Source organism: Lagopus leucura, unplaced genomic scaffold, assembly GCF_019238085.1.
Source record: "Lagopus leucura isolate 7727_CA_CO unplaced genomic scaffold, USGS_WTPT01 Super-Scaffold_100159, whole genome shotgun sequence".
Classification (NCBI taxonomy): Eukaryota; Metazoa; Chordata; class Aves; order Galliformes; family Phasianidae; genus Lagopus; species Lagopus leucura.
Window position 1 is genome coordinate 6,159,730 of NW_024962335.1, and position 14,649 is coordinate 6,174,378.

Genomic DNA, 14,649 nt, shown 5'->3' on the forward strand with positions numbered 1-14,649 from the left:
AAGATTTCTTCTTCCTTTTCCAACACCATTTCTAAATGTTTTGTGACAAGATTAAATCATAAGCAAATAATTTACGTAAAATCAGACAATTTTCTGAAACTGCGAAATGTTGTTCTTAGCCCTAAAAAAAAATCTTTTAAGGCTTTTTTTTTCATTATTGTCCTGAGACCTCCAATTAAAGTCTATCTCATGTTTCGTTTTTATAGTATGGAGTCTCATTCAGTTTTTTAAGAACAACTTTGACAGCTCGGTCACATTTTTCTGGATCAATTGAAAACTGTAAAAATATCAGGTATAGCATCACCTTTTACTTTTTGTGTATACTCCTTTGCAGGCATATATTATTTGCATTTAAATATTTCCTTAATTGAAACCTTTTCTACTTGTTTGCCAAATTCCCCAGCTGCAAATTTGCTCTTTGACCTTCTCACGAAATTTCTTTTTTTTACACAGAACATCTTTGTAGTTATTAAGTCCTCTTTTTCTTCCATTTAAGAGCTTAATCAGTTACTTTTGTACTGAAAGAGAAGACGTGGACAAGATAAAGGGATCCCTTTTCTTCTTTTATATTTTAGCACAAACTGAACTGCAATTTGATTTGTTCATGAAAACCACTTCCAAAACTATTATACCTATGGTAGGTGATGTCTATAGGAATTAGATATGAATTTAAATGGTTTGTTCAAAGGAGTAAACTCAATATGCTTTTTTTTTCTTCATCAAGATGTGTATGAATTGGGATTACAGAGAATTGTTCTTTAAATGCTTACGCTAAGTGATAATTTCATGCAAAAGACTGTGCAGTTTCTGTTCATTTCAGATTTTGTAACAGTAAGAGCGATAATTTATGCAATTATTTCTGGTTTAGTAGAGTCTTAAAAGGTTTCATATTTTGGTAGAAGTCCAGAAACTTTTGAACATCACACTGGCAAGTGTAAGGCTATCACAAGTCTGTGATGCGTATCTGAGAATATGATTTTAAAAGTTTATATGTGAGATATATACATGTACATCACACACATGCACACACATATCCTTAACACAAAAACGGACCTTTGTCAATAGCAAAACTTTTGAGATATGCTTATCTAAAGGCAATATTCCCCCTTCACTATTACTTTGAAAAATATTGTAAGTGGAGGGATGAGAATCATTCCCACATCTTTCACAAAGAGAAAAATGATGCCTGCCAAGCATAGAGGTAGTGCTTAGTTGCATAAATGTACATGAGTAAATCATTATTTTGGGGAGGAGATTGAAGAATCCTTTTCCCTTACTGAGAAAATCTAAGAAAATAGTTTTGTAGGTCATTTAGTAAAACCTATGTTACTGTTGTCATTATTCTGTTTGTTTTCCATTGGTCCCTAAACATGCCTGGATACTTTTGAGACTAGGGTAAAGAAATAATGTCTTTCCTGAAGTGTCACCTATTTAATTCAATATTAAATTCTATCTGCTTTAATAAGGGAAAGAAAAATATCCATTGAATTAAAGTCAGCAAGATGACATCACTCACAACAGCTTAACTCACAGCACAAGGTATAATGAAGACCTGAGCTGTGTGCCAAGTAGGAAGATATTATCGGTGCCAGTGCTTTTCATATGCAATACCATTTAATGCAGTGTTGTGAGGAAGGATTGGAAAAGACTAGTTGTACTGAAGAGGTTTCTTTGTTTTTTTTGTTTCAACATCCAGTAGATGATCTTCACTGAAAAAAACAGGACACTTCTCCAAGGTGGATGAGAACCAAAACAAGCAGGAAGGAAGTAGAGTGTCAAATCTGTTTAGTAGCAAAGCACAAGAATTGGCAAAAAAAAAAATTGGGGGGCATAAATCATCTAATTCGAGGTCAGATGTAGACATCTATGCAGCAGTTGCTAAAATTATGTAAGATGCAACTCATGCAACTCCCTCCATTACAGTCAGACAGTCACTGTATCCCTAGCAATTGTTCATAGCTGCTCAGAGAAATTTAAGAGAGAAAAAAGCGCTTATTTGGGTGATAGCAAAGGGAAAGCAGTCAGTAGTGCTGGAAGAGTAGTGTTGTCAGATGTAGATGGATAAGGGTAGAATTTTACTAATAGGCAATTATTGGCAAAACCATAATTTCATTGCAGTGCAGCAGGCAGAATTTTGGCTTGAAAGGATCCCTGAGCTAAAATTAGAAAAGAAAAACTGATGACACAGAGAGTATATAGAGCACTTCATGAGCTCAGGGGCAGGAGGGGAAGGAATATAGTAATGAGTGAGTGATGTGTGAGGGTTGAGAAGTAGCTTTTTTTTAACTACAAATAATTAAACCACTTTGCCAAAGGAAATAAAAGGTGAGAGAAATTGTGATGGAGAACAGGAGCTGAATGGAAGGCAGACAATTACAAAGAGATGAAAATTAATGAAGATCTTTAGTGGCACGAGGAAGGGAATTAGAATGAGAATTTATAGACCGGGACGATGGAGGAAGAACACAGAGTATTTAATTTTCCTTAAAAACATGGGTATGAGGCCCAAATCACCTTTTCTGTCTAATTTGCATGTGTGTGTGTTAGTTCAGCCATATATACACTTACATGAAGATTCTTCAAATTCTTGAAATCTCCTTCTTTAATTTCAGTGATTTTGTTGTTCTGTAAATCCAACAGAGTTGTGTCAGGGGGAAGGTCTTTTGGCACTCTTTCCAGACCTAGGATCAGTGGAAAAAAAAAACAAAAACAAAAACAATTGACTTAAAATAATTCTCAAACAGCAATCAGTACTTTCCTTAGTTACATTTACCTTTCAGTAAACTTTTCTAGAACTCATTTCCTGAAGAAGCTTATGAAGACTTATTTGACAGAATTTCTGTCTCCAAAGAGGTAAATGGAGTTTTATTTTGCAATGTCAAATCGAAATTTTTCTATTAACATTTCCATTATGCCCTTTTCTGAAAATATATCTGAGCTATATCTTGAGTTTGCCAAAAATATTTCTAATGCGTTTAACCCTATTGAATTTTGTGAATAAAAATTGCTTTCAGAAAGAAATATGGCATTTATTGATTTCACTGTGTGTTAGTCTTTTTGGATAGAGAACATTTTCTGCTATTTCAGGGGTAGCAGAATTTTTTTTATTGAAAGAAGGGTGGTTGCTAATTATAAGCATTTCCAGAAAAAATATTGTTTGTTTGACAGTAGCTAAATAACTTGCAGTTAAGTCCACCTTAAAAAAAAAAAAGGTACAAAACCCCCACTTTTCTGTCAGCTGAAACTGCGTCCAAGTTTTCTGGAGAACAAATCTCTTGGTTTCTCTACAACTGCCAAAAGAACATCAGACAGTTTAAATTAAAGACTCTCTTTGGGACTATTTTCTGAATAGCTGATATATAAGTCCAGTGAAGTAATGGAAATTAAATTATTTAGTGTTAAATAACACTCACTTTACCCAGCTTTCCTTTCATAGTGTGACTTGGAATACAGCAAATTAATAATAGTCATTCTGATTTACCACAAAGTTAATGTTTCTTTCCTAGCTTGTCCTGTTATTAAAATGAAACAAAATAAAATAAATAAAAACAAAATAAAATTAAAAAAAAAAAACAAACAAACAGAATGTGAAATGAACAAATGAACAGCTGGTAGAAATACTTGACAGACATTAATGAAGTCTCAGTATGGGCATCTGACAGAAGTAGTTATCACCAGGTAAAATACCAATAGCATTTTCAAGAAACATTTCTGAAGCTGTACTCAGAGTTTCCTTGGAATGATGTCTGTAAGTATCAGCAGTGTCTCCTCAACATTTCTGTGGACTGCATAACAAATACTGTTTTCAGCTGAAAAATGTATGTATATTTTGACTATCTTTTAAAATAAGTATATTTTAATCTAATAAATGGGACTGCAGAGACCTTAAGATATTTTTGTCCAAACAGGTTGCTCACAAAGGCTGTTGAGTTTTCATCTATGGACATGTTCAAAACACAGCCCTGAGCAACCTGCTGTAATGGACCTTGCAATGACAGGATACTGTCTGAAGGCATTTTCTCCAAACTGAAAAAAAAAAAAAATTGTTATTCTGTGGTGTTTACTAGACAAAAAAAAAAAAAAAAAAAAAAAAAAAAAAAGAAAAGAAAAAGAAAAATTTAGTCTTATTTTAAATTATTATGGCTAATCATGAAAAGAATGGTAAAATTTAGTCTTATTTTAAATTATTATGGCAAATCATGAAAAGAATGGTGTATTTGGCACCATACTTAGTGCTTCTAACTTACGTGAAGAGCTCAACTTTTGAAGTGTTTGCTTCCTAGATTTAAGTGATGTCTGTACAGAACATATTCTATTGTCCAGATGCTATAAAAAGTTTTGTTTTTTTTAAATTTAAAGAAATCCTAACCACTCTTCCAATTTTTTTTTTTTTTTTTTTTGCCATCCGTAAGTTCCCAAATATTAACTAAAGGAGTATAAAAATTTACATGAGTTTAATATTTAGTAAAACTGACTACAATATCAGTTAGCCTGGCTGAATCACATCATAACCAAAACGTTTTAAGAAGAATCTTCCAGCCTAGAATGAATGAGTAAAAGCATATACTGCATATAAAATGACAAGAGCCAAAGCTCAGATCTCCTACTGTTCACCTTATTGATTTTCAGCACATGAATAGATTATAGAGCTTGGGGTTCTTCATATTCCTAAAATAGTGTTTTCTCATTTAGACATGGAGTTCAATTGTTCTGTAGGCAAAACTCTCATTACTTTCAGAAGTGTAGGACTAGAGCTCCAAATATACACAAATGTAATACCATATAATTTGCATGTTGTTTCTGGACAGTTTCTGCCCTCAGCAGACAACAGTGATGTCAGCAACTAAAAATTCTCTCCCAAAAAGCACTGTTTGTTTAAGATCATAATTGTTGTGAAAAGTTTTCACAGTCTAGCAACTTTATTTTTCACATACAAATGCAAAAAATTACTGAATTATTTAAATACAAAGTAATATTAGCATGTTCTAGCTGTCAGTACATTCATATTAAAAACACTGGCATTTGCAATTTAAGTGCTTGTGGCAGAAACCAGGGTACACGAGCGTTGCACAGCTGTACATTATTGGATGTCCTTGGAATATACTTCGTAAGAACACTTGGACTGCTGTTAAAGGGGTGATTTGCTAAAGACTAAGCTTCAAATTAAATTTCCAGCTGTACATCTCAAGCTTCACGTGTCAGATTCTATAAGCTGAAGTATTTTCTGTGAACAAGGTAGAACTGATAATTTCATAGCTCTGAAGTTAAACTGTGTTTCATATTATAACAATAAAACAAATATAATGAAATAACCTTCAGTGAAAAGTGATTTTATAAAAGCTTCCTATCTTGTATTGAAAACTATGATGTATGTAGCTCCACATACAAAGAATATAACTTCCATCCCTTAAAATACAAACTTGTTGTATTATTTCATATGCATACATACGCATACTCGGTTATTTATTTCCTGAAACCACATTAAAAATGGTTCAGAAAACAGCTGTAGATGTGACATTTGCTTTTTCTTGATTTGTCTGAGTTTTGAATATGGGAGAGCAGAGCATCATGCTCCGTATGGAGGAACACAGGATGTACCTCTGGTGCCATAGAGATGTAATATTAGTTTTAAGTAGTATAGTACATCCACTAAATGACAGCTACATAAAATGCATCTATCCAGTGAAATAAAAGTTTGTAAATATGTGGATCTGGACACCTCCTTATAAAATCAGCAGCTAAATAATTCCGGATTAAATTGTATTTGACTTGTGGACTGGATCCAAGTGTTTTGACACTTGTCACTTCTACATGAGCTTTCAAGTCTCTACAGAGACAGGTAGATCTCCAGATAGCTACATGTAGGAGTTACATGTAGAATTACCTTTGCCCAGGCAGATTTTTGGATTCTTCTGTATGGAAGACAGAGGAGTTTAGAGGATGACTGTGGGCTGCACTTATTTCTGAGAAACACACGTGATGTCCACATACTTCTGAAAACAATTTTTTGTGTGACTCTATGTCCACCAACAAATGCCTTCCAGTGAAATTTATGTAGTACCAACCAAAAGGGGAACGAATACAGTAAAATGCCAACTGAGTCACTTCCTGAATTATTTTAAAACCAGTTCATACAAGTATTCCAGCTTTTAGTTTTATTTTTTAATACATATATACTTAAGCTTGCTTCTTAAAAAGCTGCATGACAACCCTTCATAGCAGTCTGAATTTTTATCAAATAATCACTACTATACAGCTTGGTAATCTGGAAATGTTTCAGCTCTCTGTTTTCTAAGATTAACTTAAAACTGAGTAAAGATTTAGATTTTTCTGCCTCTCCTACTGTCTGCTAAATTGTTGAATGTCGGCTTTATTTATTTTCATTGAATAAAAGTGAATCAGTTATTTTTTAAGCTTGTAACTGTATTTTAAAAATTCACAAATAAGCAAAAAATGGTATAACCCCACCCTCCCAAAATACTTGCTTATACTGAAATCAAGAGCCTAAGGATTCTCAAAATATATGGGATCTAATGAGCCAGTTTGTGTTTCTTTAGTCAGGCAGCTATTGCCATTGGCATTAAAGTAGTACTTCAGGAGAAAATGTCTTCCTCATACAAACTAAAAAACTATAAATTCCAATTATCAACTGCAAATTGGACCAGATCAGTATCATGCTCTACAGATTTCAATAAGCAGATTTTTTTTTCTATTCTACCTCATGAACTTGCTAGTACTCAGTGAGTCTCGTCAGTATACCTGTATATGTCACAGAATCATCACAGAATCATAGAATGGCCTGGGTTGAAAAGGACCGCAATGATCATTTAGTTTCAACCCCCCTGCTATGTGCAGGGTTACCCACCACCAGACCAGGCTGCCCAGAGCCACATCCAGCCTGGCCTTGAATGCCTCCAGGGATGGGGAATCCACAACCTCCTTGGGCAACCTGTTCCAGTTCCAGCATCACCACCCTCTGTGTGAAGAACTTCCTCCTAAAATCTAACCTAAATCTCCCCTGTTTCAGTTTAAAACCATTCCCCCTTGTCCTATCACTATCCACCCTTTTAAACAGCCGTTCCCCCTCCTGTTTATACGCTCCCTTCAAGTACTGGAAGGCCACAATGAGGTCTTCCTGGAGCCTTCTCCAAGCTAAACAAGCCCAGTTCCCTCAGCCTTTCCTCATAGGAGAGGTGCTCCAGCCCTCTGATCATCTGAGTGGCCCTCCTCTAGACTTGTCCCAAGAGCTCCATGTCTTTCTTGTGCTGGGGGCCCCAGGCCTGGACGCAGTACTCCAAATGGAGCCTCACAAGAGCTGAGTAGAGGGGGACAATCACCTCCTTCTCCCTGCTGGCCACCCCTTTTTTAATGCAGTTCAAATAGTTCAGATCACAGTTGGCTTTCCGGACTGCAAGTGCACACTGCTGGCTGATGTCTAGTTACATATATGTATCTATATGCATATCCTATCTATATGATAATACTTCCAGAGCAGAATATGCCATAGGACTATAAAAAGAAAAAAGTGTAGATAAGCTTGAAATACTTCCTTTTGATAGTCAGTATCAGTTGCACTTTTATTTTCCCTGGAAGAAGCTTTCTTAACTTATTCTTACCCTAGTCACTACATCACAGATGCTTGGAATAACTAATGCGATTAAATGCATCGGAGGGATGCCTAACAGAGCTGGATGATCAGAAGATTTCAATCACACAGCCAGACATCAAGGACCCACACTCACTTTTAGAAGTGTAGTGAAGGAAACACTCAACTACAGCTATATAGAAGATGTTCAGAGGAGAGCATTTCTCAGGTCCAGAAACCCATCTGTAGTGAGAGGATTGAGAAATCAGGCTTGTCTCAATGAGAGCCTATCTGTCTGGTGTGTAGTGTTTTGTCATGATTTTTTAAGTAAATTAGATTTATGTGATTGTAATGCCTTTCTGATTGTTTGTGCCTTACCACCTGGAGAAGACAGTCCCATGGGTCTGGTGATTTTATGAAACCAGAAACTAGGCAGAAACAAGCCAAGCTAATGACACAGTGAGGCTAAGGCTGGCATAATTCAGTCTTTACCGAGTCCCAGAGAGAGCAGAGAGAAGTGGACAGTCATCTCCAGCATGGTGGTACGCCAGCCCAACTCACATACGCTGCCATTTAGCTGGCCAAGCAGGTGTAGGAGATGTAGCAAGGATTTGGGAATAGTCCAAGGACTAAAGGAGATTAGGGATTTTGGTATACAAGGCAAACTCCGTTACTTCTGCAGCACAGGGAATTATGCACTCAGCTGCAGGAGCTGTGACCAACCAGTTGTGGAATTGTTTAACCCCCAAAATGACAGGGATGGCTTTTGAGCCCCACTCACTGTGAAGGGGATTCAGTTTGCTCCTCCAGTTTCTCAGAAGTGAGAGTATGCAGCTTGGCATGAAGCCATGTTTCTGCTGAAGCCATACAGCTCTGTAGAAAAGGAATGCAAGATTTATGAGGCTAGCGAGAGAAACGAAGCAAATGGGAGTCTGAGTCTGTAGCTCAGAGATGAGGACACTTCCCTGGGAACTGCGTCTTTGCAGTGCTGAGACCACATAGTCAAAATAACAAAAAGAGAACTGTGTCAACTACGAACTACTTAATGTAGCAGTTTGCTACGTTTTTTTTCTTTCTTTTTTTTTTTTTTTTTTTTCCCCATGTTCTCCTATTTTACAACAACTGAGGAGGGGGCTTATTCTGCTGGAAAATCCTTCCCTTCCCCATCTGGGAGAAGGGGTCAAAAGGCAGAGGGAGATCTGAACTCTGCAGCTCAGATACATGTGTTATTACATCCCAACACTCACAATTATTATCATAGGGGCCATAAAATGGGGCTCTTTTCAAGTCCGCTTCAGTTTCCACTAACAGCTGCTGCCAGCTGAGGAATTTGGCCTGAGCTACGTGTAATTCCCAGCCGTGGTCATCAGTGGCTGCTCTCCCGGCAGAGGAGGCCTCTCTGGCAGCTGCCTGTGCTTCCTCTGCTGTGTGTTCTCCCTGCTCCAAGCCGGGCTCTGCCTTGTCCCACAGTGGGCAGCAGCCCTCCTTCCCTGCCTCCCTCCCTCCCTCCCAGAGGTGAATGCCCTTGGTGGTGCCTTGAGTGGACGCTGGGATGCATGGGGTGAATGGCAAGCTTATGGGTTCAGCAGTCTTGGCTGTGGAAAATCATAGGACTTAGAAAAGTTCACTGAAGCTTTCCCAGGCTGTGTACTTGAGTATTTACTGGAAATATGTTCTCTATTGTGTAGAATTTGAAAATAAGATTAATTTCATAATTTGCATCCAACCATCCAGAAAAATAAGAAACAATTGTCCTTCTTTGCTGAGAAGTATCCACAGACTCCTTCTCTCCCCCCGTTTCAAAGTAAAAGTCTGTTCTCTGCATTTCTCATTCCCTATGAAATTATCAGTACTAATGACTACTTTATTAATTAATTTAAAAAAAAAATCTGAAAAAGTGGAGAACTATTTTTCTCATACGATTGTTCTAAAAAGGAGTGTCCACTGGAACATTTGAAACTTAAAATGCATCTTCTTAAAGGGGACTGATAATTTTCAGATGTTTTTCCTGCTTTCAGTCCATAAGATTCATTATCCATTAAGATCCATTTTGGGCTTATTTTCTTCACAGATTATTTTTGTATACCTCTGACCCTTCCCTTATGAAAAGAGTGAGAAAATGAAATCCATTCCCTGCTGAGAAGGTCTCTCCCAGAAGTACATCTACAGATACACCACTATCCTGGTTTTGTTTTGTTTTGTTTTGTTTTTTTCCCAAAAAACATTTCACAAAGTTGCAGAATCATGACAATGTATAACATTGCTTCCCAGAACAGAATGAAGAACACACACACAAAAAAAAAAAAAAAAATCACACACTGTGATCAACTGCTCAATTATCTATTATGATAGTACTAATAATTGAAAAAGTCACAGCAAAGGTTTTAAAATGTGTGCATAGCTTATCTGCTCACTTCCATTTCCACCCACTCTGTGTAGTGAACACATATTTCAGAGTATAAAAGATATTACAAGCTACAGATGTTATGAATTATTTTTCAGCGTTAGTCACATTTCTGGTACAGATAGATTCAGTCTCCTGGCTCCGAACACTCATACCAAGAAGTAATGATGTATCCTTAAAACTCAAAATCAAGCAAATTCCTTTTCTGTGTTCTTTCTAACTGACTGTTAATTTCAAAGGTCTGGAAGATTTATACCTTATCAAGAAGCAGAGGTTTATCTTAGAAAGGCAGAAAAGTATTTTGGAAAAAAATCATGAGCCTTCCGGGATGAAGGCATTATGTGACACAATCAAACATCGTGAGATTTCTGAAGTAACTGCTAGAATTGCCAAGATTGCAGTACTGTCGTGATTATTGACATAAAACATCCCATCAGAGAACAGCAACAGTCCTGTGTGATTTGTATAATCTGCCAGCACGTTGTAATTGTGACTTTAATCACTGTGGATGCAATGCAGATGTACTACCCATGACTACTCATGCATTGAGGTGAAATCTGTATTTCTTACATGTATTTAGAGTAGTTAGAACAGACCATTTCAGTGACTCGGAAAAGTGAACACTATCTAACACTAAATTTTTTAACAATCCTTTGGAGTAAGGATGTTTTCCTGATTCATGGTTCAAGCAGCAGGCAATAGATACTAATCTAAAGACACCACTCTAAATACTTGCTTTGGAATGTACCAGAATTAGCACTAACACAAAGAGGCAGCAATAAAGAGCAGTCTGGGGAGATCTCTTCTACTTTCCAGTAAACTTACACCTTTCTTCTCTGACCACATGCCCATTGCACAGCCCTAGTTTTAGTATGACCTGCTGCCACTATACAGACATGGTTAGTTCTGTTCCTTTTTCTTTCCCATTCTTACTTCCCGGTGGTAAAGAATTAGTATGATCTCCTCAGTTTGAAGGCATGTAAATCCTATTTGAGCTTAGGGGAATAAATTGTATCATAATCCTGTTTGGCTGTTTCAATTATGTCTTTGTTCATACACGTCTTATACAATGATATTCGGTAAAGGGTCATGGTTTTTTTGAGAGTGGATGTTGCACTAGTACAAACATCATTCTTCCATGTTAACCTAAAATAGGAATTCATTGAGAGCCAGTTTAGCTTCTGAGGCTCACACTGGAGTGCTAGAAGGGAAAACATTTATTGGAAAATGAACTTCTGGACTCTGTGATTAGCTGTGTCGAAAGTGAAGATTCTCCAGCACAGAAACTGAGGTCATCCTGGGCTTTCACATGTTAGATGATGCAAACGATGCAGAAGGAGCTGGTTCTAGGATGACCTATTACACATTTCTGTTGTGATTGTGATGTATTACAGAAGTAGGCTGCAAAGTCATTTATATTTGCATATCTTAAATACTGTAGCATTTATATAAATAACTTGCCCATTCATTTTGCCATTAAAATACATAAAGCTTACAAGAAATGAGGTGGACAGAAGTAGTTTCTGGTTTTCGCTGTGTTGCTTATTTATTGCATTCTCTTTCATAGTGAAATAAGAACTGCAATCACCTTCTCCTTAACAGTTTTTTTGTAGCAATTCAGAGTCACTCCAACCAGATTCCTGGGAAATGAACAAAAGGCTGATAGAGTGCACTCCTGGGTGTTCTCACTTAAGAGCATGCAAAGAGACTGCACAAAGAACATTTAAATATTGTTTTTCATCTTTTTCTTTCTTTATAGAATGCCTAAGTCAGTAGTTTTGCCTGTGCAGCAAGTGTAACCCTGTTGACAAGTGGACACAGACCTGTTGAACACTGTAAGTCCCTTGAGTTGTACAAAAGCACCAAAAGCACCAAAACACACAAGCCTCCCCCTCATCACCACCAGTTGCAAGTGCAGTCTTTGGTCTTTAAAGTCTCTGGGTTGACTGTTTCCATTTCTTCCCTTGCTGAGAAGCCAATGAGAAATTTCCATTCCACCTGTTTTCCTTTCCTACTGTAAAGGACAATAATACCTTGCAGGAATAAGCCATAAAATGTAATGCAACTGGACAGAACTTGAATTCTAACATTTGCTAATACTATTTGTCAGGACAAACACAAAAAGAAGGAAAAATAAGTTTCAAAAGAATGTGTGAGATATTACAAAGCATATACTTTTAGACTTCAACTTTAAGAACATATAAAAACCTTAAGAAAAAACAACTTTTATTCCTGTAATCACATGACAGATCCAGGATATGGATAAGGTAAAACACAGACCAGTGAGCCCGAAGTTAATAAGGAAGAATTAGAAATGTCAAAACTTGTTTAGAAAGAGGTGTTTTGAAGACTTGTTTAAAAATAGATACTTTTCTAAATACCACAGTAATTGGGCTTGGTAAAAGTGGTTTTCCTGAGAATGGCAGTTTCTTACTATTATCGTTGGTGGCTTCAAGTAGGACACAGACTCCTAGATCACATTCTTTTTGCAGAGCGAACACTAAGAAAGAACTCTTGGAGTCCTTATGTCTTCCTAGGACATGGCGGAGACTTTAGTAGATGAGCAGCACAGGCTTCATATGTTGAAAATATGAATAGCTCCTAAATAGTTATACATTATCAAACACTACATCCTATACAGATATTAAGAACTTAATACACATATTATAGATTTCAGTAGCATTAGTAGATATCAGTAGTGATTCTTTGGTATGTTTCAAGTGCTTCAATCACCTGCTACGTTTATTAATATCACAACAATTAATTCAAGTTTTATTATCCATCTATTAGTTATTTATTTGTACAGTGGGATATATTAGAAACCAGCCCTTTTCATGTTCTGATCCAGAAAACAGTCACTTCTCATACAACCTGTATTTGGCACTCAAGATTACCATTCCCTCTCCTAGGCCATATTAAATGATGTTCCTTAGTCTAAACCAAGCAAACAAATATAAAATCATCCAAAAAAAAAAAAAAAAAAAAAAAAAACAACGAAAAAAGCCTCACCAAAACAACAGTCAACCAAGCAAACAAACCCAAAAGCACAGATGAATGTAACAGTTACCTTTGAAGCAGGAAATGAAAAAATAAAGTATATAATTAGAATGGACTAACTTTCATCCAGAATCATATCTGTCAACTGGAACTGGAACATCAGCAATTCAGGTTAAACTAGTAAAACTAGTGGCAATGCAACAAGGCCTGCCTATTGCTCTTACAGAGGAGAAACCCAATCATAGTTTATAAATACAGAGAATCCTACATCTAGCCAGGTTGTTGTTTGTGGGTTTTTTGTTTTTCCTGAAAACTTCTCAAGAGGGTGTTCTAATTATTTTGTTCTTAATAATTTTTCAGGATTTACTGAGTATACGGCTTTCTTTTGTGCCCATTTAAACTTCCAGTTAAAAAATAAACAGTATGTAAACAGAATAAATACTAAAAATTTAATAATCTGGGTCAAATTTATTGAAAAATAATGCTGTTAACCTATGACTTCTTCAGTCTTTAATTCTATCACACATATCTTCATTAATTTGAAAATTAGTTGTATAGCCTCAAATGACCACTGAGGCCTTCTAATGATAGTCTAATTTCTCCTTTCAGTCACCTTAGGCAGGAAGAACTGCCCTGTGCCCTATGATTGTGAGAGAGTCCAGATGACTCTTAGGTAACAAACATTACCTGAAATGATACCTTCTATATCTTATCTGTAATACCTCATATAGGTCCTCCAGTTTGATCTCCAATATGTCTCAGTCTTACAATTCACCTAATTATCACATAATATTATAATTATTTTAGCCCAATTATTGTTTATAATAATTATTATAAGCTTAATGATTTCTGTGTGAATACAGCACAAGTTTTGTTTTAATAAAGAATATCCAGAAAGGCATTTAGTCTTAGTTTCAGGGCCATTATATTATTACATAGAGGCTACTATTTGTGTAAGCAGCAATATTCTCCTAGATTTCACAGTACCATTTTCACTGATCACATTTCTTGTTAGATTTAGATTTAGGAAAAGGAATAAATCTCCAGCCCTTATTGTTGGAAGAAAGAAAATAATGAAACATGGAATAATGTAACTTAAATTTTCATCAACTAAAATGTCAATTAACAAAAATTTGTTTAAAAACTATATTTCTTAATATCTTGTCATTTAATGATTCATGATTTTTCTTACTGCACTTTTAGAAACTCACTGGATTTCAAGCTAAACATTTAGATTTAAAAATTATGTTTTTGTAAGGATGGTAGAGATACAAATAACAGCAGGGAGTAACCTTATCTGTTTTCTGGAACTCATAAAATGATTGAGACTGATCACCAATAAGGTAAGTATTTCTTATTCTATGTTCTATAATATATTTTATATATATTCTATAAGAATATTTTGTGTTGACTATGGATGTTCTAATCAAAGTATGTCCCAAAGGAGTTAATTTCCTTAAAAAGGAGAGATGAGGTTCCCAAGAAAGAAGTGAAAATCACAGGAAGATCAGAAAATTGGTGTTCAGATGCTTCTGGAATATTTTACACAAGGAGAAAAATTGCCTTCTGTCAACAAATAAATTAGCTGTTGACATGTTACCATGGTTCAAGTATTGAAGAGCCATCATTTAATACAATGTAGACACTTGATATATTCAGATAA

The 14,649-nt window shown here is 35.9% G+C and overlaps 1 protein-coding gene across 1 annotated transcript in view; it reads right to left on the reverse strand.

Moving 5' to 3' along the window:
* DCN (decorin) overlaps nt 1-14,649 on the reverse strand; it is a 39,173-nt gene that overhangs the window by 14,279 nt on the left and 10,245 nt on the right. The window contains exon 3 of the mRNA XM_042890354.1: nt 2,569-2,681. Within this exon, the coding sequence (XP_042746288.1) occupies nt 2,569-2,681 (113 nt within the window). The remainder of the gene's footprint in view (nt 1-2,568; nt 2,682-14,649) is intronic.